Source organism: Durotheca rogersii, assembly GCF_024521655.1.
Source record: "Durotheca rogersii strain YMJ 92031201 chromosome Unknown GGS23scaffold_5, whole genome shotgun sequence".
Classification (NCBI taxonomy): Eukaryota; Fungi; Ascomycota; class Sordariomycetes; order Xylariales; family Xylariaceae; genus Durotheca; species Durotheca rogersii.
Window position 1 is genome coordinate 862,744 of NW_026251236.1, and position 20,924 is coordinate 883,667.

Genomic DNA, 20,924 nt, shown 5'->3' on the forward strand with positions numbered 1-20,924 from the left:
ACACACCCATCGACAGGTCTGCGGGAGGTAGCCGCCCTTCCCCTCCTTTTCCCGGTGGATATTCGGCGTTGTTGATCTCTTCCACTGCGGACGTAGGTATATGTAGGTTCTAAAAGCCTATCAGCGAGCTCTTTTGATGGCCAACGCTTAATATGAGGTACTGCCGTTCCGGTTCGCCAGCTGACCTGCCTGCCCTTTATTTACCTAGGATCTTGTGTGAAGCCTGCACCGATCGTCCTCGAATAGAGCGCTTGATAAGAAGCAATGCGGACATGGGTCACGAGTGCCTAAAGACAGTCGTGCTGAGAGCCTAAACTGCCCAGCCGAAGACACATCGTCTTCTCGTAGATCCATCTCCCCGGCCTGCGTGACCTCAAGTGACGGCGGGCTGGCGTTGGTAGGGGCTCCGAGAACGGGACCAGGTCCTCGTTATCACAGGGTCTCTCCCATCGGAGGGCCCAGCGGAAATGAAACTTGAGGTATTATCCCCGCGCTTCGGCACATTTCCTCAGAACGGGATGATCAGCGCTGCGTGAAATGCCGTGCTACGCGTACGAAGGCGACGGTTCGACAAGGCGTTCCGAGCGCATGTAAGCGAATTTCCCAATAAATGGGACAACTCGGATGTGTCTCGATTACGGTAACATCCTCTCTCGTGTCAGCTAAGGGGGTGGCTGTCTTCCCTCTCACTCTCCCTCCGTCCCTCCCCCCTTTTTCGTAAGAGCCAACGCCGTAAAGACAACGTAGGTGATCGACTTATTGGTTTGGAAACTCGCTTATCGAGGAGACTGATTACAGATACAGGGCAGCGTATCGGCCCAAGTCGCTATAGCATCGTGATACATGGCAAATATAAGTATATAAGTTCACTTAGAAGAAGAGAATTGGGACACGCCCCTGTGCGGGTTCTACTTGCAGAGCTATACTGGACGTATTATTACCTATAGTCCCATCTATTCTAGTGATATATCTGATTCTGCGTGTATATCGCGCGCTTCGTATACCGGCTAGAGAAAGTACAAGCAGAATTTGCAGCAACTGAACTGCGCTGGCCGCGGACTGCCGCTTAAGGAGTGTGTGTTCCCGGCTCAAATCTTACAATTGAGCCCATCAGTCATCTTCCGTGCTTATATAGGCATCGCCACGTGTCGAGCGCGACGGCATAGATAGTACCTAAATCGAGCGAAAATCACAGAACCAGCTCGATCCGCCCATCGCTTTGGATGAACCGGGCCACGTCGTAGCGCTTTACAGTCAAGCTGAACATGCGGTCAGCAAACGACTCCAAGAAGAAGAAAAAAAGGGGGGGAAGGGGGAGGGGGGAGGGTGGCCTCAAAAGGGGCGAGCAGACAGACCTCCATTCGACATTCCCCGCGTTCATGAGCCTCAGGGAATTGATGGCCTTCGAGACGGGACCGACGTCGGCCGCGTCGAGGGTAGGGCTGGACAGGATGCTTTCGGCGGTGTGGTCGAAGTCGTCGAGGAGCTGGCGGAGGTGGGCCAGCGACATCTGGACTGCCGCGTCAAGGCTGTTGACCTGCTGGTAGAGGATCGCTACGGAGCTGAGCACGCTCCCGGCTTTCTATAGGTACCCACGACGTTTTTTTTCTCTCTTTAGCACCCACCCCCTATACACGGGCTAATAAGCAGTCACGAGACGCGGCTTACCATCTCCTTCTTGAAGGACACCAAGTCGTTGACGCTGGTTACTTGTGAGCTAACGGATCCGACACGCGCGGTGTGCTGCGGCTGACTTACATCGAGTTGATCACGATCGTCGTCACGCACAGGCTCTTGTACGCCTCCGAATGGACCACGCGAGATGGCAGCTTGACGCTCTCGGCGTACCTGACGCCGGCGTCAGCGGCTACGGCCTAGGGAATAGGCATCCCGTGGTTGGTAGGGACGGGGGGGGGGGGGGGGGGGGTCTGGCCGGCCACTTACTCGGTGAGGCCGAGCATCGGGCCCATGCCGCTCGTCAACACCCTCACCTCCCAGTATCGCTTCAAGGTGGGGAGGCTCTCGCTTCGGTCTGCCTCCGCCTCGAGCTGAGTCGCATCGATATATTTGACGAAATGCTCGAGGAGTGTCTCTCGTTGCTCTGCACCCCAACGCCCGCCTGTCAGCTCCCCTGGTAAGGCCTCTCTCTAGTTTCCATCTTACCCTGGTCGTACGCGGCGCAGATATGGGCCGCGACCTCCTGGAAGCTGGATATGATGCGATTGGCAGTGTGAACCTCGGGCTCGTCCTTGCGTCCCAGGCCTAACGCCTGGCGCACGACGGCCTTCGTCGAGGTGCGGGCCTCTTCGGCGGCAGCCGGGTCGGCCGCGAGGTCCTCGATGAAGTCGTCCCAGTTGATGAACCAGGTGATCACGTCCGCCAGGACGCGGAACCGATCCGCCGTCGCGCCCGGCCACCATCTATCATGCAGTTAGTGCTTCCTTTCCTCGCTTCACACGAGCATGCAGGTATATAAGTAAACTCGAGAGAGACCTACGATGCGGCAACCATCGTAGGATCCAGATTTTTCAACCCGGTACGGACATTCTCGGGCATGTCTTCCCTGGTTTACAGTCAGCACATCCGCGTATCACATCCCCGCCCCCCTCCCCTGGTGGTTTAAGTCGTACGCAGCGAATTGCTTGTCAAGGACGTCTTTAACCACTTGGTAGTTTTCGTGGAGCCCCCGGGGCCAATGTGCGAAGATGGGGCGCATGTCTGGGATGACCAGCCTCTGGCCCTTGAGCTTCTTCGCCAGGATGGCTTTCTCGCCGAAGCTGGCCATGGTTAGAGTTGTGGGAGAACAGAATAAATCGTTCGAATGTGCTTGAGGAGTTGCTAACGAGGATGAAGACGCAGGTATCCGTTTTCTAAGGGGTTCCCTCCCCGGGGCCAGCCAGTATTTATGAACAGGATCATCCACGCCCAAGCTTCCTCGGGACCTCCAAGCAAAGCCCGGTTTCGACCTGAAATCCCGCAACCATACTTCTTCTCTTTTGTTGGGGCCACGGCGTAAGTATATTCACCATCCACCAGAAGTAGGGATTCCCGCCCCAGAATCCCTTCGCCGCCGGACGGTTGGAAAGGATCGGCGACAACTTCCAGCTTGGTCTACCTAGCTCTTACCAAAGACGGTGGGAACACGGCGTTCTTCAGCCTGTCAGCCTGCCATGATGTAGTGGTGTAACTTGCGCCTCTTGCAATTCAGCAAGCACGAGAACTACGGAGCACGGCGTGCTGTGTGAGGCTCGGATATGTATTCCCTTCAATCATTGGGGAAAGTGACCAGCCAGCCATCCCTGTCCGATGTCCCCAAGCCGGCCCTCGTACCTACTATCCGGGGGTGAGTGAGTATAGTCTCACGTCGGAGGTCCGACTTTGCGTCTACACCTGCATTCTAAGGCGCAGTTAACGGGGTCGGTGATGATGTAGGTAATCTCCAGGGTTTGACGGTTGAACTTCACGCGTGCTCGACGCTCCGAGGGACTCCGACCCTGCTCGCGGTAATTCTATGGCTTACTAAATCTACCTACCTATATTAGTTGCCCTCCAACATCGGATATTTCCTAGATATAGCTCATGCACTTGAACCCTTCGGTTTTTGCCAACCCGGGTCGGGGCTAGGTCCATATACGCCCATCTTCAGCCGCCTCTCTCGAGTGGCGTCGTCTATCCGTCGACCCCAACACAACCATCACAACAGACAAGGGATGCCGAAAAGGAACTAACAGTATTATCGTATTTCAGCCCCCCTCCGGGTCCAGTGGGAATGCTGGCCGCGAGGTGGTGTCGTGAATATTTGGTGGGCGGGCAGTGAGATCCCGTGGCCGAAGGCGTCCCCAAAGTCCACCGCCAATATTAATTCGTCTGAACCGGGGGGATGTTCGCGGACTGATCTGCGATGGCGGTCAATGCATGTAAGTACAGCGGCCTATTAGAACTACCCAGCGATAAAATGTCGGGGTATAAACAGGCAGAAGTTGTGCCACTCTTAGGGATCGATATAACACGAGGGGATAGAGGAGGGAGGGGAACACGACTTCGCGGGCCGTATATTCTTCGTATCAGCTCTGTCTACCTGATCGATCTAGGTACATAGTAGGTAGATCACACCTTTGAATGGGCATCGATGACATGAGAAAAGGAGAGGGAACGCGACCTTATATAGCTCAGCTGCTTAGGCACGAGTATAGGCGCGTATGATCACGATACCCATCTGCCTACGTAGCGTAGTATTAGGAAAGGGGGAAAAGGCTGAAAAAGGAGAGAGCCGAAGCGGCCAACCAAGCCCTGAATGTGGCTCCATTCCGTCCCCCTCTCGCCCCTCCTGCGTTCTTAGCCATCATGATAAATGCTAGAGTATCACCGGGGAGAGGTCTGCTCCGTCTATAATATATAAGATCTTTAGCTGCTACTACTCCTCGGTGAGTCCTTACTAGTAGTTCCTTAGACTCGAGGACGGGTATTACTTCTTCAGGCTAAGCCGTCTCCTGCGCCACGCTAATCGGCAAACCGAAACGATAAAAAGCAGGCTGTACTGAACTACCATGTCCTATGATCCGTAAGCAGTTCAGGTATAGACGACTACGAGGGGCTCACTCCTTGTTCCCTCCAACAACCGCTAGTGTACTGTTAGAAACCAAAAAAGGGGTTCTCGATGCGAAACATGGTTATGAAGATGCCAGGAAATATACGGGCCAACTCCAGGTACGGAAGCAGTACGGAAAAGAGACTGGTTGGGTTCCTTTTGTGTCGGCAATTAGGGCTGACGAGAAAGCCGGTGACCGTTATTGATGAAACACTCATGCTGGGAGCAAGGCCATCCGGCCGCCGCAGCAGCAGTGTAATTGCTGACGGAGTAAGAACCCAAGGCCCTGTTTCGGGCCAAGCATGGCGAGGTCCTCCATCACGCTCCCGCACCTGACGCAAAATCTCCAGGGAAACGCGAATCCGTTCGAAGGGGGTTGGTTCTTGGAAAGTATGGTCCTCTTGAAGAGGTCAACCCTCATGCCGGTCTTCCTCTTCCTTTCCAGCGTTCGCGGACCGTCGTTTATCTCAAGCAACCCGTAGTCGGCAAAATATAATTCGGCAACGTTGACGTGGGACCGGAATTCCTTAAGGTCCTTATTGAAGAACTTATCGACGACCGATACGAAGGACGGAGGGGGCGCCTGCAGTACAAGCATATTAAGCTCACAGTGTTGGCGGCCGCGAGCAATGGCTTCTTGCGACACATCAAGTCGAGGAGCATTTGCGCCTTGGCCCGGCAGAGGCTGGTTACTATTCGCGGCTCGAGCAGCCTGCTCCCCGAGGACCGCAAGCGATGTGTTATACGCCGACCGTATATCGGAGCCTAGGCCTGTGAGGAGTTTGTCGAACTCGTCGGCTTTAATAAGCGAGGATGAAGTATATTGCCGTATCTTCTGGTATGCGGCGTACAAGGCGGCGTGGGCGGCGGCGCGGGGGTCGGGTTGAGTGTTTGCGTTGGCAGCAGTCTTCTCGCGGTTCTCGTACCAGTTGATGCACTTGGTGGAGAAGGAATCGAGCAGCGATATGCGGCGACATACCGCAGACAGCAGGCCGCGCGTTGCCGAGCACAACACTAAGTGTAACGCAATCTCATTCTTGGAATGCAGGTATGCCGTCATCTGCGCCAACTGAGGCTGCTTGAGGAGATTCATAAATTTAGGATCGTCGAGGAGGCAGAACAGTGAGTCGCATAGCCAGCAGAGCAAGTCGGTCGACCATTTAACACAGCCGGCTAGAGCATTGACAACCTCTGTACAGCAACGGTGTTTAGTATCGGGCGTCGCCGTAGGGCAGAAATATGGAAGCGGTGAACCCACCAGGCTCGTCCAGCGGGGTCATGTTGCTCGCGCCGTTCTTGGACATGTTTATGGTGTTACTCGAGAGAGTGATCATAATGACTATGTTGCGCAGGCTAAGGGCAATCGTGGACAGCTTTCCCCAAGCCTGTCGAGGTTGGGAGTCGCCTTTCCATCCTAGATAGTTAATGATGCTGAGGCACATCTGTAGGACGCCATTCTTGATAAGGTGATCGTGAGGGGCGTCTTCGGTATAGTCGACAGTGATCTTCATCATCTGCACCATGGTCTTCACCCACTCCACGGCAAAGCCTGCATCAACGTTAGTTAGTTCGAGTAGCGAACACGGCTTGAGCGCAAATTCCTAAAGTCTTACCGTCTCTGCCAACGAAATTCCTAGCGACGGCTAAAATATCGTCGATGTTCCCACCCAGGGCGGTAGCCTGCGCCGTTGATATCGTGAAGCTAGCAACGAGCGCAGAAACTTGCGCTACGCGATTGTCAGCCGGAGAAACAAAAATCCCGTATGTAAGATAGGTGGGCGCTCACCATCCGTCATTGTGCCGGGGTCCGCTAAGGTGTAGTTAATGCTATTCCATTTCACCTGGCCATCCTCGCATATTTGTGCCAGTGAGAAGTTCGTTGGTGATAGCGCGACCTGGAGACCTAGTAAAGCCGCGTAGCCAGGTCAGTACGGGAAGACGCATACATACGGAAGCGGAGACTCACATGAGGATTCTCCAGTCTGGGAGAAGCCGGCCTCAAGCACCGAGTGGATGCGGTCTAGGTTGGCTTCTTGGTAGAGCTCGGCCATGGTGAACCTGTCCCGATATTCTATGCTCCCGTCACTGTAGGCAAGGCAGACAGTCCTGCCGAAATTCACTAGGTTCACACCTATTATGATTTTATTGACGACGACGGGTTCGAGCTTTCTGAGCCTAACGCCGTTCTAGAGGATGCGTTAATGGGATAGCAATCACAACACAGATGAGTTAATCCTTACTGGAGGGGCTGAGCCGACGCTATTTCGCCGAGCTCCCAGCTGCTCGAAGGCAGGATGGGGTGACTGTTGCTGGTCGGTCAGGAGTTCCCAGCGATCGAGAATGCTCTGTGCTTCTTGGGCGTAAGGGGAATTTGGTTGGGGGATGTAGGACCGCACGGTCAGGATCATCGCAGGCGACCATTCCTTGGTCGGAGCGCTGAATATAGTAGGCAGCATTTCGATATGGGTGATCCTGGACATGGATGCGTCGAGAGGAGAATCGCTAGACGCAGGTTGGAACCAACTCGTCACCGCTATGTGCCTTTTGAAGAACGTGGGACTTAGTACCTGCCCCCCGGCGGTTGGATTCTGAGGCGCTTCGGATTTGAGCGTAACCCAGTTCACGCCGACCTGAACTACGCGAAGTTGCTTTGACTTGGTCACCATGCCGACCATGAGCGATTTGCCTGCTCAGTTAGACTACAGCAGGTCGTAGGTGGGTGAAAATATTTGCTCAACTTACTCCGATCGGAGCACACAGCAGCGTGGGTTACCAAGTCGTCTGCCCACGTATTGTTCTCGAGTTCCAGGGTAGTCTCCTCGATCCTGTTGGTGTTTTGACTCCAGAACATCTTCAACAGGCCGTTCGTCGTAATGCAAACCAGAGCAGACTTGGTAGGATGAGGGTGGTATGGACCAGTGGCTACGATGGGAGTCATTTGGAAGTTGTAGTTGTTTCCGTTGCCATTCCGGACCGCTGGGGCATAAGATGGGATGTACTGATGCTTGGGCAGCTATCAGCACCGACCACGAAGGTGATCAAGGGTGTCGGGTACATACTCGGGGGTTAGATACGGGCATGTTTGGTAGCCAATAGGTCCCGACGACGGCATGCAAATCGTCGATGGGGTCGGCGTCCCATCTCCTGGGCATCAACGGGCGGTTCAGATTGGCACTGAAATTGAGAATAGCGACCCTCCCTACGGCATCGATGACTGCGAGCTCCGAGAGTACCGGTCCCCAGGTAAGATGGACGAGAGGTCCTCCGGCGACCCCTCCCCAAGGGGCGATAATAGTGGGATCACTTAAGCTAAAAGCGGCGTCCTTGGACTCGGCACGGATATATCTGAGCTGGAGAGAGCGGCCATCTGGGTCGATGGAGGCTATCGTACCGCCCTTGGACCAGGCAACACCTCTAAAAAAAGGTTAATACTGGCATATTTTCTCAACAGACGGAGCGAGCGAGAGCGAGAGCGAGAGTGGGGGTGGACGAGAGAAAAGGAGATGGGACGGGATTTACTGGCAAGCTCCTCGGGTTCGGAGGTCATCTATTCTCTGACGCAGGCGTTTGCTCACCGGCCGCGGTGGCAGCGAGAGGGGCGCGCCGTCGCCAAAGAGGTCGTCGACGTCGTCCAAGTCGACCTGCATCGCCTCCCCGCCCATGGGATTCTCCAGGATGAGAGGCATCTTGCCGGCTGTCATCGGGGGAAGCCGAAGGGAGGGGGCGGGGGTGGGGGAATTCGGGGTGAATGCCTAAGACGAACGAGCGGCTGGGGCTGGGAGCTTTCGCGTAGGTATATGCGCAGGGTCACTCTGTCAAGACAGCGAGGCGAGGTCGCTTGAGGTAGGGCGAAGATAGGGCAGGTTGTATATGGATGGGAGAAGGAAGAGGCTCGTCATCAAAGAGCTCCTATCCAACTTGGGTACTTGAACGCGGCTGCAATCTCTGGCAGGTAACAAGGCTGAAGGATGTATGCGGATAAGAGGTAACAATGGATAAACACATGTTGCCTAGCGTGCCCAATGAGATATACCTGGGTACCTGAGGCAGGCTAGTAGTAGTAGGTCCGTGCAACCTGCACCGATATTACGTAGGTACCTGGGTACGTAGGTACCTAGGTATTACTTGCCTAAAGCTGTTAGAGTATTACCTGAGGTTATATGTATTTTTGGGAGTCCACCTATGTAGGCTTATCTGGGTCTGTAAGAGCCTCAGGCTGAGCGCTCTCGAATAGTTCAGCCTACAGCTATGGTATGTGCATACCAACCTATATACCTACCTATAGGTACCTAACCTCTCATGCTGAATGCCTGCTCTACTGTGGAGTAGTAAAGTACATACATACCTAGGTACCTAAGGTATGTGCCTACCAGGTACCTAGGTAGGTGCCTAAGGACCCATATCCTAGCAACCACAGAGCAACCGAGGGGGGAAAGACCTGTGACAATGCTAGTTGACTCTTCTCTGTGTCTTCTCTCGCATTGCTTCGTTCTTTGGCCAGGGTTCATTTTCAGTTCATCTGGGCTTATTTTACTCGTTTCGAATTTACCTTCAATCTGTGGTTATTTCTTTCGGTAAGGGAGGAGGGAGGGAGGGCAATCCTTAAGCAACCGGTGTGTGGCCCCACGCTGACCGGGCCAATGCAGTGTGTGTGTGAACATTCAAGGATGCGACATGTAATTAACCAAATGCGATGCCCTACTGTCTCCTCCTCGTAAACCTGGGCTGGATGGAGAGGTGTTTCTATATGTGTGTGCTATATAGGTAAGAGGTACGTTCCATCCCAACCGCCCGCCTCTACTTACCGACCTCATTGATACGATTGATATAGTGTGGGTATGAATGTATTGTCGGACGAGGTGGCGCATCTACTACGTAGGTGAGGTGCGTACATGTACGTGCTGCTACGCATAACCTGGCAATGCAGAGCGGTTAGACACAACATGACAAGATGCAACCTAACCTATAGCAGAGCACGAATTAAGACAGACCGGGCCTCGAATTGCTAGGTACCTACTCATCTCTCTCAGCATTCTTTGCAGCTGGTCACGGGATGGGGGGACAGGGGAACTAAAGTAGAACATCAACGCTAGAGAGAGGCCAGGTGGGGGATGGGCAGACACGTGTGTATAGTACCTGAATCTCACATGGGCAGTAAATAAGTAGGTAGGTGTGTATTCATATCTCATTACATATACCTATATATATATATATAGGAGAGGGAGAAAGAGAGAGAAGGGTGGAGAGATAGGCCTGTATAGGTATTTAGCTGAATTCATAAGGATGATTGGTAGGAGGTTATAGAATCTACCTAGAGGTACCTAAGGTAAAGGTGTATGCATTGATTTACTCATATGTAGGTACCCTCTGCACCTGATGGCTGTGTGCTTACCTTGGCTCATGTTCTATATAGGCAGTTACATTCATTGTAATTATACTTATACTGAACTCAATAGTGGCACCTCCTAGCCTAAGGTATACGTAAAGGTAAGAGGAGGAGGTATATTATGGCAGCCATCTTACAGGGCATCTGGTACTATGAGAGGGCATAGATTGGTTTAGGTACCCAACTTCCATGACCTACCTAGGTAGGTAGGTACCTATGCCTACCATCCTCCCTCAGGCATCTTGGGGCACCGGCAGGCGTCCAGCCTCAAACTCCCGGCCCCCGGTGCGTTGCATTGGCTCGGTTGCCCTGGTCCGCTACCGCAAAGCACGCCTCGATTTTTTATTTTTCATCTCATCCCGTTCCTTTTCCCACCTCTCTCCACTCAAATGTACCCCGTCATTCCGATCTTAACATGTCCTGGTTAGCCTCGATGCTGGAAGTATTTGCCTCTCTTCTGTGAAATGCTGCCTTCGCTATTCCGGACCCGGTCGCTGTCCGAATCGCTCACTCTCGCTAAGTCAGGACGGCACAGCACATCAGCATGCTAGTCATGCCCTCCGCATACCCGCCGATCGCCTCGTCGCTAGCCACGGGGGTATAATTATAGACTTGCGTCCTTCCACCTTATAATTGTCGCGAACTGCCCGCAAAACATCGGCAGATAGGTAGAACATGTGCACACTTAGCATACCTACCTCTGTCTAGGAGTCGAACCCTGATCAACTCGTCTGCTCTGGCCAGGAGGTATTTTGCTTAACTTTCTACACGTAACTGTTTGCATAGTGTGTCGGTCTATGCTCTCTCCCTCTCCCTTCTCCTCTCTCCCTCTCCCATCCTCTCCTCCCGTCCTCCCTCCTCCTCTTCCCTCCTCCTCTTTCTTCCTCCTTCTCTACTCCAGCCTTCTTCCTTCTCTTCCTCCCTCTCCTCTCTCCGGCGGCTTGTTCTTTAGCTTTCCTCTCGCTTCGCGTCTCCCAAAACGCCGCAGCTGCATTCACATTCAACAACCCACCGGCCACACACCCATCAACACATAATATAAACGACGACGACATCGACCACTTCATCTACCACTGCCATTATTACATTACCACTGCGACCACCAACACCACCACCACCATCATCACTACGGTAACAACATCGACCACACCGACGGCCACGGTAGCAGTTACCATTAATTCTCAAGTTGATCGCTGCGCACATTGGCACTCGCGAACAATTGTGCGAAGGCAAAACAATAAAACCCAGCAAAACGAAACCAACAGAAAATTTTTTTTTTAGATTCCTACTCACCGATCTCCTTTAATTCACTGTCGTCCCTCTCCCTCCACGATGGACGTGGACACATCCATAATCTCGTCGACCTCGGAACTCTCCGACCCGCCTTCGTCACCTCTCTCTGTCCTCAGCAGGTCTCCCACTGTCTCCCCCAGAGTTTCTCTGTCTAGCAGCAGCAACAGTGCTAGCCGTCTCCCATCACCACCCTCGACCATTCCTTCTGGCAGTGCGTCCCCCATGAAGCCCTCTTCTTCCGACCCAATCTCCGTTGAGAACGAGATCCACGTGAATCCTGATGGCCCGCCCCCCGCCAAGCGTCGCCGCGTCGAGCGCAAGCCGCGCACCACCGAGTACCTCGACCTTAAGGCCGCCTCCGAGGAGGAGGAGAAGGATGAGAAGCTCCTCGTCCGGCTGACCAGCATCCTCCGCAAGAAGAAGAAGATTATTATCATTGCTGGCGCCGGAATCTCCGTCTCTGCTGGAAGTACGTATTTTCTTGTTATTGTTTCTGTTCTTCTCTACCCCGCCCCCTGCCGGTGTAGTGTTCTTCAAGTTCCGGGTATTCGTATATATACCCATATATACGAACACACGCGTGTTTAAGCCAATGCCATATACGCCCCTATCCCTCATCCCCATTCGACCGCAATGGCTCACACGTGCCTCCAACTTGTTCCAGTTCCCGATTTCCGATCGTCCAAGGGCCTCTTCGCTACCTTGCCCAAGGAGCACGGGCTAAAGGGCACCGGAAAGCAGCTCTTCGATGCCTCCGTCTACAAACACGACTCCATGACTTCGTATTTCCACAACATGGTTCGCGACCTGTGGCGCCTCACCCAGACTGCCAAGCCCACCCCGTTCCATCATTTAATCGCTTCCCTCGCCAAGGAGGGCCGCCTCCTGCGTCTCTACACCCAGAATGTCGACGGCCTCGATACGTCGATGCCCCCGCTCGCCACCGCTGTCCCGCTCAACACCAAAGGTCCCTGGCCCAAGGCGATCCAGCTCCACGGCGGCTTGGCCAAGATGGTGTGTTCCAAGTGTGGTGAGATCAAGGACTTTGAGAGCTCGCTCTTCGAGGGCCCTGAGGCCCCGCTCTGCAAGGGATGTGAAGAGACGGATAACGTGCGAACCTCGCACGCCGGAAAGCGTAGTCACGGCATCGGACGGCTGAGGCCTCGAATGGTTCTCTATAACGAATACAATCCCGACCAGGAGTCCATAGCGAATGTTGTCCGAGCCGACATCCGAGCCCGACCGGACGCTGTCATCGTGGTGGGCACGACGCTAAAGATCCCGGGGGTCCGAAATATGGTCAAAGACATGTGCCGCGTGACGAGAGATCGCAAAGACGGAGTGACAGCCTGGATCAACCTGGATCCCGAACCGACCGGTGCCGATCTGAAGAACTGCTGGGATCTGGTTGTGCGGGGCAAATGCGACGATATTGCGACCCTGGTTCACCTACCTCGCTACGATGAGGACGTCGACGCAGCCGTGGTCGTCGACAACAAGAAATACGAGGACAGCGTTCGTGGTGTGAAGCTCGAGATCGAGATCAGGAAGACGCCGACCGCGAACAGCGCTCTCCCCATCAAGTCGGAGTCGCGCGACGCTACCCCCGTCGAGGCGAAGCCGCAACTCGTCCAGAATGCTCACGGCATGCCGACCCCCACTGCTAGCCCCAAGGTGCGGGCCGCCTTACCCGCAGTGAAGCCTTTGAAAAAGCAGCGCAAGCTCGCGTTCCCCAGTCTAGACGGGTCTACAAGTGCCAATTCGGCGGCGCCGGCGAAGGATACCGAGAAGGCACCGAAGCAACGCAAACCGAGACAGACGAAGAAGGCGGCGGAGCCGAAACCTACGAAGGCTGCGATTAACAAGGCCTTCAAGGCTACCAAGGCGTCTTCGGCCGCCGCCACCGCGTCCAAAATCCCCGCGAAGCGCAACCACGAGCCCGATTTGCACTCGAGTGCCCTGTCTCCCCGATCCGTCATGCGCGAGGAATTCTCGCTGCGTCCTAGAGGGAAGGCGCTTGCGATTTTCACTGCCGACCCCGCGGGCAAAAGGAACGCGTTGGGAGCCGTGCAGAACCTTCCGGCGGTCGCCCAGTCGACGGAACGACCCACGACCCCTACGCGCACCGCGCCACCTTGCCCTGCGTCCTCTTCGCCCCCCGGTACCATCTCGCCCACGTCGAAGCCCCGCGGCTTCGCTACCCTGATCGACTGAGCGACCTCTTCGCACCTGAGCTTCCTACACATACACATATATCTTTACATCTTTGCCGACCGACGGCATTCTTGCTCCGCACGTACATACGCGCTTTACTCGCTTGCTCCCAGCGCCGACGACGAACGACGAACAACAGCTCCCCTGTACATACGAGAAGTCCCCAGTTTCATTTTACCACCATTGCCTTGCATGGGATAGGGCGCGGTAGAAGGAGAGTTCCTCCTGATTTTAGAGTGGGAAACAAACTCCCCCGTTCCGGCACGGCGGAGTCGCATACGAGGAATAGGAAGGAAAGGGGGGACGAGGAGTACAGGCGAAGAAAGTTACAAAATTATACACGGGCAGGGGTCAGTGGGAGTGGTAGAAGGGGGAAAAGGAGTTGGTGGGTTTGTCCTAGCATTCCTCGTGAATAGACGGAGTTGGGAGACTCGTGCATCTGATTGCTGTTGTCTTGTACTGGGAGGGATTCTTTCCCGACGGGGGGGTAATCATTGTTTCCTTGTCCCATCTCGCATGCGGGCCCGCCCAGGAAGGGCACCCGGTGTACGGTACGGTCACGGCTGCATAACTTATAGTCGGCATGGTTCGCGCAGAGCCGCCGCCTGTCTCGCAATTGGGGAGGCGGCGGTTGCGTGAGAGGGCGGAGGACAGAGAGAGAGAGAGAGAGAGAGAGAGAGAGCGGGGTAAAGGGAATAGGAATAGACAGCACGGTGTTCCTAGCAGAAGCGCTGACGGGCAAGGAGACGGCGCGGCTAGGAAAACACTGTGTCTACTGTCTGTCTCGAGCCGGTCGTCGCGACGTCGACCGGGGGGTTGGTGATGAATAATAGACCGAAGCATACACGTAGCACCCGCCTCTCCTCTCCTCGTAGAACGTGATGACTACCATGTAGCAGCCTCTCTTCGCTGTCGCCGTATTGATACGCGAATGCCTACGCCTTACCTACCTACACAGCCAATCTCCATCCTCCCACCTACGGTTGCAGAACTGCTCGCGTCGCCCGCTCCCGCTCCCGCTCCCGCTGCCACGTGGCACTGCTGGGCGAACACGTAGGATAGTAGTAGTACCTAACCTTACCCTTACTCCCCCAGGCTACCACTCTGCCCCTGGGAGAGGGGAGTGTGTCACGTGTTTGCGGTCAAAGGGGCCGATACGAAGCTACATCTGCCGCAGCGCGCGCAGTGTGCTCGGTAGGTACCTAGGAGGTAGGCAGTAGGTAGGTAGGTAGGTAGGTGTGTATGTACTGTCTGTTTTCCTATGGTTACAGCAGACGAATGCCTCCACGAGACCCCCAGGGGACTGACTCGCTGAAACGAGGGAGACAGAGAGCGTCATCGTCGCATCCCGTTCATAAATCCTTCTTTCATTCGCGCTTCTACGACGCATAGATAACACGGGAGCCGGCGGTGGGAGGTGCTCGTCCAACCTCCCTCGCCTTGACTCGCTTCGCCTAAGCTCTCCCTCGTCCCCCCCACCCCGTTCCCTATGAACATTATGACAATCCACAACACGCATACATCGACCACCCCGTCCACCCGTCCCCTTTGAATTATTACGGCTTTCGCCTCCCCGTGGGGTCGTCGTCTTATCTCCCGTCTAACCGGTACGCTTCCCTCGCTCGCAGATCGTATGATAGTTCCCCCCCCCACCGAGTCTTGCCAGTGCCAGCCACGTCCCGGCATCTATATTCCCTACGAGGGGAACGATACCGCCAGCCCGGAGGCTCCGTTCGAAACCATAAAAATGAATATAAAAGGTCTCGGTCTTAGTAACATCGTCTTCTTCCCTCCCCTCCCTCCCCCCCTTTTCTTTCGCTGCCTCTAGGGCGCTCTGCTCACACCCAGAATCAGAGGCCGGTAGATATAGATGAGACGGAGGTAATTAGCCGTGTTGACCGATAGAACTCCCAATGTCCTATAACGTTGATGCTTTTGCTGGGTATGATTTCGTTGACTCCGACCTCGCCTTCATCTAACATGCAGAACCTTTTAACGCCATACAATGCAATATAGTTGGCCCGTGATTGGCCCTCCTGTCCAGCCGCCGTGCTTGACCTAGGTAGGAGAGACGGGCGGTGAGGTTGTGCGCTAATTCGCCGACTTGGTCGACTCGCCGTGGGTCGAGCCGCCGTTGGTGGCAGCTGAGTCCGAGCCCTTCGCCTTTGGGGCGTCGCCGTTCTTCTCGGCTTGCTTGAGTTGTTGATACAACGCTGCCAGTCGCGGCCCAGTCATACCGGTCGATTGCGACGCGGGCTTCTCCGGGGCCGACTTGCGCGATGGCGACTTCTCCCGCTCCTTCTCCGGTTTGCCAGAGGATTGCTTCTCGGATGCCGGAATTCTCTTAGAAATGAACCTCCTGAAACACACACAAGTCAGCATTTGTCAATAAGGTGGGCTTCGTCGTGACGTACCATAGTTTCGGTTTTAGCTCCTCGAGCTGATCAAGCGACAAACCCGAAGTCTTGTGCAGGCCCTCGATGAAATCCCCGATCGCCGTGATCTCAGACTTGAGCACCTTCGCTCGGGATTTCGCGACGGGTATGTTCGCCTTAGTACAGGATTCGACCTTCTCTACGTGTGTCCATATCGGCTGCATGAGCGCTTCGATAACGGGTGCATTCCGTTCGTCGTCTTCCTCCTCGGCCTGCCGCTGGCTGATGTCAGACCGGCGAAGCTCCTCGATTCGTCTGTGCTTGTGACGGCGTTCGTCTGCTTCGCCGTTGTGCTTCCGCTTCGTGTCGGGTCGAGGTGTGCTACCGTCTCCGATGCTGCTACGGGAGCGGTGGTGGTCTCCGCGAGAGTGAGAGCGGTCGTGATCTCTGTCCCGATGATGCGACGGTTTCTTGGAGCTCTGGGGAGCTGGCGAAGCTGAGATAGACCCGCCCTTTTCTGGCCGTCGATGTCCGTTAGGCATCGCATGAGCTGTCTTCTTGTTGTTGCGGTGATGATTTTCGACAGCCTTCTGAGCATTGACATCGTCCGAATGGACCGAGGTCAGTACCGACAGCAGGTACTCCGCGCGACGAACTAGGTGGACGGCGCCAGGAGCCTTGGCGCCTTTGGTCTCGGCTTGCTCCCGCTCTTGTTTCTTCTCGATGCGATGCTCTTCGAGGAAGAACTTGTCCTGCATCCCCAATTCTCTGTCGTCGCGGATCTGAGTCCACGCACCAAAGCCGTACCGGTCAATGCCGACGAGAAGCATGCCGTCCTCTCTAGCTTCCCATTCGCAACTGTAATGCGCCGCTTTGGTCGCGTCCAGCAGGCGGAATGTTCGAAAATCGGGCAGTTCCCTGATAACACGCCGGAGGAGTTGCAGCTGCGGCGGTCGTTCTAGGATAGTTTCGGCGTTGATCTTCTTGACTTCGCCGAAATCGAACATGACGGCCTTGATGTCCTTCTTGGTCATCTTCTTCTTGGTTTGCTGCTCCTGGGCACGGATTTCGTCGTTGTTCCTCTCTACCGCCTCGCGAGACATAGCAACGAGGTCGTGGAGCAATTCACCTATAAAGTCGCGGTCGCGGTCGCTGAGGCGGGCGTCGCGTAGTAACTCGTCCGGGCGATCTTCGATGAACCCGTATCGCATGAAAGCTCTGATGAGATTGCGCGTCTCCTTCTCGTTCAGTGGTCGTCGGGGATCAGACAACATGGCCCGTTGCTCCTCCAGTTCTTCCTGTTTTTGCTGTTCTCGCTCTCGCTTCTTCGCAATCCGCTCCGCTCTCCCGGAGTCACCGTTCGGTCTGGAACTTTTCAGCGCTGCCCGACGTGGGGCGTTAGCCTCCATCTCTCTCGCGAGATACTCATCTTCCTTCTTCTTCTCCTCCTCGGCCTTGATGGCTGCTAGCTGGTCCGCTGGTATAATCTGATCCCAATCCAGGGTAAGATCATCGACCTTGACGTCGGTGTACTGCATGAAATTGTCCCAATCGATACCGCCAGTGCTGAGGTTCATCTTGTCGTCGACCTTGGTCTTTGTGACTTCGGCATTCTCCAAGATAGAGTCGATGTCGAGTTGCTCCAGCCGTTGCTGATTTCCAGACTGCTCGAACATCTTCTGAGATCGCATTTTCAGAACCCACTGGATGTCATCGGCGGATTTCGCTTCATCGATCCTGAGGCCTTTCTGCTTAAACTCTTCTCTGAAGGCCTTGCCGTCATCCGTAACACCGGCCTGGATCGCAAGGTATTCGAGTAAAAGCTTATTCCGAGCTCGCTCAAGGACTTCCTCTTCGATGGTCTCCTTGGAGACAAGACGGTACACCGTCACGGGTTTTTTCTGGCCGATACGGTGAGCTCTAGCCATGGCTTGAAGATCCGCCTGGGGGTTCCAGTCGGAATCAAAGATGATGACGGTGTCCGCAGTCATCAGATTGATGCCCAAACCTCCGGCTCTCGTCGAGAGGAGGAAGCAGAAATCGGCGCTATCTTCGGCGTTGAAATGGTTTATCGCCAGACGTCTCGGGCCGGCCCCGATGGTACCGTCGAGTCGCTGGAACTGATACCCACGAAGCCTGAGATAATCCCCCAGGATATCGAGTACCTTGACCATCTGGCTGAAGATCAACACGCGGTGATTGTCCTTCTTAAGCTTGGCAAGGAGCTGGTCGAGCAGCATCATCTTGCCGCTGCTGGCAATGAGGCCCTTAATCTGGTCTTCGCGCCGTTCGCTGCCATTGAGGACCTTTTCTTCTGCCCCGGGGAACATGTACGGGTGGTTACTGACTTTCTTGAGCTCCATGACAATGTTCAACAGCGACGACTTCTGGCCATTGTTCCCTTCATTAAGAGCAGCGTAATTTCTGGTGAGGATATTCTTATAGTACTCGAGCTGGACATCCGATAGCTCCACTCGAATTATCTTCTCAGTTTTGGGTGGGAGGTCTGATTCGACCGTCTCTTTGGTTCTCCTCAAGATGAAGGGCGCAATTGAGGCGTGAAGATCTTGAAGCTTCGCTTGTGCATCCACTGACGCTAGCGTCTCGAGATCCTCGTCGATGTGAACCTTGCCGGGGTTTAGGAAGTCTAGAAGCGACGATAATTCGGCCAGATTGTTCTGGATCGGAGTGCCAGTGATCAGGACTCTGGCCGGGGCGCCGAAGCTCACCAGTTCGGAATACAGCTTCGACTCTTTATTCTTTAGACGATGGGCTTCGTCGACGGCGAGCGCCTGCCACTTGATCGATCTTAAAAAGTCTGCGTCCATCAATATGTACTCGTACGACGTGACGAGGACGTTGAACTTATGTTTCTTGGGATTGCTGTTGAACATCAGCTCATAGTCGCGGATGGTGCTGCGCGCCTCGGCGTTGCCTAGGTAAACGACATAATTGAGATCGGGAGTCCACAGATTGAAGGTATCGCACCAAGCAGGAATGACACTCAGAGGCGCAACGACTAGGAACGGGCCTTCTTGCTTGCGATCGTTGCGTAGCCAGCTCAAGAACGAGACAGTCTGCACAGTCTTCCCGAGACCCATCTCATCCGCGAGGATGACATTGTTCGCACGGCACCAATTTAGGCAGAGGAAGTTCAGCCCCGTAAGCTGAAATCCCCTGAGCTCACCACCCTTGATGTAGTCGGGCTGCTTATCAAGTTTGGAGAACTTGCCTCGCGTCGCGGTGTTGGATTCGTATCGATCTGACGTCCACGATCTCGACTGCCGGTCGAGAAATTGGTCAATTTTATCCTGAGCGGTGGCACTGATGGTGGAGGCCTGTTCCCACGTGCAGTGTTCGTAGGTCAACCCTTTCCATTTGACAAAGTATTCCCTGCCTTCCTCGCCGCTTCGCTGAGTGACCACCCGCTCTACCTTGGTGTAGTCCTCTAGCGCATCCTGTTCGCGCTCCTTGTCGAGCATGTACTGCTCGCGGGTTTCTGGGGGTATGTCATCGCCGGCAAACTTGAGGTCAATCTCGTACTCGATGGTCCGCTTATAGTAATTTTCGAGTTTGCGGAATCCGCGATATCCACGTAGAGTCTCCAGGGTATCCCACGTATTGTGGAGGTAGGACTCTCCCTGCCATTTGATATTGTATTCAAAATCATCCCGTGTAGCATCCTGAGCTAGCTCGCCGCCATCTATGACTCGATGACCGACCACCTTTTCGATGTATCGATTGTCCTCGGCAAGGTCCTCGCCGCCCCAGTAGTTGGGCGTGAGTTCAGACTCATCCTCTTCGTCAATGTCGCTTTCGTGGTAGGTCTGTACTTGCTGGGCAGCTCTTCGGTTTGACCATCGCTTCTCGGCATACAGCATCGACTGGGGTTGGGCCTGTTGGCGGCGAGCCTTCTTTATGAGCGTCCGAGCACGAGCTCCGCCGTAGGTATCGGAATCGGAGTCGTCAGCGGGCGTTTGTCTCGCAGGCGTACCTCGTTTAGAAGCTGCGCATATCACCAGTCAATAAGCGGATGAACGAGACCGGATCACCTTGTAGGAACGAGCAGAAAAGCTTACATTGTCGCGAGACCTGCTCTACCCGGAGCTTCTTCGTTCGACGGTTCGTGGGAACTACGTCCGAGTCGGATTCATCGTCCTCGTCAGACTCGATCTACGTAATCTGTTAGCGCGACGATCCTACGTACTAAGATTAGTTGTCATGATGAACGCGTTGACTTACAACTTTTGGCTGCTTCGTGGGACGAGACTGTGAAGGCAGGTCAGCAAAGGTTCGAGCGGTAGGTAGTCTCGGTTGGCTCGACGTACGCTTCTCCTTAACCCATAGAGCTCTGGGTTTTCTCGGATGTATTCGTCCTCATCTACGCCAACTTTTCGCTTAGGGACGCGACGGGAGCTATCGGAAGTCGATCTCTCATCCTGAGGCGCGTCACTCTGCGAAGGAGCGGGGCTATCCTCCATATCAAAGTCGGCATCATCTGAGGCATTATTGTCATCATTTCCACTGGAGCCAGCATCCGCGGGAGAATCCGGGTCTGGCTCGACGTCGACATCTCGGGGTGATTCGTCGTGAGCGGGAGACGGGGATGGAGATTCTGGAAGAGCGGCATTCTCATTCACATCGGACAGGTCGCTCTCGCTAACACGGTCATCAAGGATTATTCTCGCGCCCGCCCCCGTCTCCGGCGACGTACGGCCATTGACGAAGCTAGGCTCCGGTGAGCTCGACATATTCGTGCTGGACACGCCTGTCCGCTGTGTAAGACGGCAAGGTTAGCACAGATTCGGTACGGGAACACCACATATATGGGATCGGCGGACAGCGGCGAGAACAGCGACCAAGACAACGCAACGAACAGCTCCCGGACATGGGAAACGGGCCGGACAATGGATCCGGCGCATATCGAGTGATGTCTCGATGGAGGCAAGGCTGATGGGGGATGGAAAGAAGAATTGCGGCCGGACGGTGTCGATGTGATGAGCGAGGACAGCTCGGCACGTCCGACCAACCGAGAACAGCGGTTGCCATGTACATATCAGCGTCCGAG

General features: G+C 54.7%; 5 protein-coding genes across 5 annotated transcripts; 1 reads left to right on the top strand and 4 right to left on the bottom strand.

Annotated features, from left to right (window-relative positions):
- Nucleotides 1-920: 920 nt before the first annotated feature.
- On the bottom strand, nt 921-2,840 carry GGS23DRAFT_412626 (terpenoid synthase). The gene is made up of 8 exons (XM_051513685.1): nt 2,631-2,840; nt 2,498-2,563; nt 2,164-2,420; nt 1,945-2,101; nt 1,759-1,848; nt 1,669-1,702; nt 1,356-1,582; nt 921-1,259 (listed from the first exon to the last, which is right to left on the bottom strand). The coding sequence occupies exons 1-8, from the start codon at nt 2,783-2,785 to the stop codon at nt 1,190-1,192; spliced, it is 1,056 nt and encodes a 351-aa protein (XP_051373878.1). The 5' UTR covers nt 2,786-2,840; the 3' UTR covers nt 921-1,189.
- A 1,667-nt stretch (nt 2,841-4,507) lies between these two features.
- On the bottom strand, nt 4,508-8,289 carry GGS23DRAFT_618147 (RNA polymerase II mediator complex subunit Sin4; the record flags this gene model as incomplete). Its single annotated transcript, XM_051520916.1, has 9 exons — nt 4,508-5,779; nt 5,847-6,137; nt 6,202-6,315; nt 6,375-6,491; nt 6,555-6,774; nt 6,829-7,274; nt 7,331-7,586; nt 7,648-8,002; nt 8,108-8,289. The coding sequence occupies 9 exons, from the start codon at nt 8,287-8,289 to the stop codon at nt 4,803-4,805; spliced, it is 2,958 nt and encodes a 985-aa protein (XP_051373879.1). The 3' UTR covers nt 4,508-4,802.
- Nucleotides 8,290-10,588: 2,299 nt separating this feature from the next.
- Nucleotides 10,589-11,174, bottom strand: GGS23DRAFT_412706 (uncharacterized protein). Its single transcript, XM_051513686.1, has one exon. It carries the CDS (start codon nt 11,039-11,041, stop codon nt 10,739-10,741), a length of 303 nt encoding a protein of 100 aa, XP_051373880.1. The 5' UTR covers nt 11,042-11,174; the 3' UTR covers nt 10,589-10,738.
- A 315-nt stretch (nt 11,175-11,489) lies between these two features.
- On the top strand, nt 11,490-13,481 carry GGS23DRAFT_603812 (DHS-like NAD/FAD-binding domain-containing protein; the record flags this gene model as incomplete). The annotated part of the gene is made up of 2 exons (XM_051519519.1): nt 11,490-11,736; nt 11,932-13,481. 2 exons carry the CDS (start codon nt 11,490-11,492, stop codon nt 13,479-13,481), a joined length of 1,797 nt encoding a protein of 598 aa, XP_051373881.1.
- A 2,015-nt stretch (nt 13,482-15,496) lies between these two features.
- GGS23DRAFT_412735 (uncharacterized protein) lies at nt 15,497-20,685 on the bottom strand. Its single transcript, XM_051513687.1, has 4 exons — nt 20,185-20,685; nt 20,099-20,125; nt 19,936-20,029; nt 15,497-19,862 (listed from the first exon to the last, which is right to left on the bottom strand). Exons 1-4 carry the CDS (start codon nt 20,605-20,607, stop codon nt 15,826-15,828), a joined length of 4,581 nt encoding a protein of 1,526 aa, XP_051373882.1. The 5' UTR covers nt 20,608-20,685; the 3' UTR covers nt 15,497-15,825.
- Between the last annotated feature and the right edge of the window lie 239 nt (nt 20,686-20,924).

Excerpts from the sequence above, each read along its gene's own strand:
- GGS23DRAFT_412626 (XM_051513685.1), bottom strand. The coding sequence starts at position 2,785 with ATGGCCAGCTTCGGCGAGAAAGCCATCCTGGCGAAGAAGCTCAAGGGC. Across the intron at positions 2,564-2,630 it reads CTTGACAAGCAATTCGCTGC|GGAAGACATGCCCGAGAATG; the intron begins GTACGACTTAAA and ends ACTGTAAACCAG. Across the intron at positions 1,583-1,668 it reads TGTCCTTCAAGAAGGAGATG|AAAGCCGGGAGCGTGCTCAG; the intron begins GTAAGCCGCGTC and ends GGGTACCTATAG.
- GGS23DRAFT_412706 (XM_051513686.1), bottom strand. The coding sequence starts at position 11,041 with ATGAAGTGGTCGATGTCGTCGTCGTTTATATTATGTGTTGATGGGTGT.
- GGS23DRAFT_412735 (XM_051513687.1), bottom strand. The coding sequence starts at position 20,607 with ATGTCGAGCTCACCGGAGCCTAGCTTCGTCAATGGCCGTACGTCGCCG. Across the intron at positions 20,126-20,184 it reads TCTATGGGTTAAGGAGAAGC|TCTCGTCCCACGAAGCAGCC; the intron begins GTACGTCGAGCC and ends CTGCCTTCACAG. Across the intron at positions 19,863-19,935 it reads AGAGCAGGTCTCGCGACAAT|CTTCTAAACGAGGTACGCCT; the intron begins GTAAGCTTTTCT and ends TGATATGCGCAG.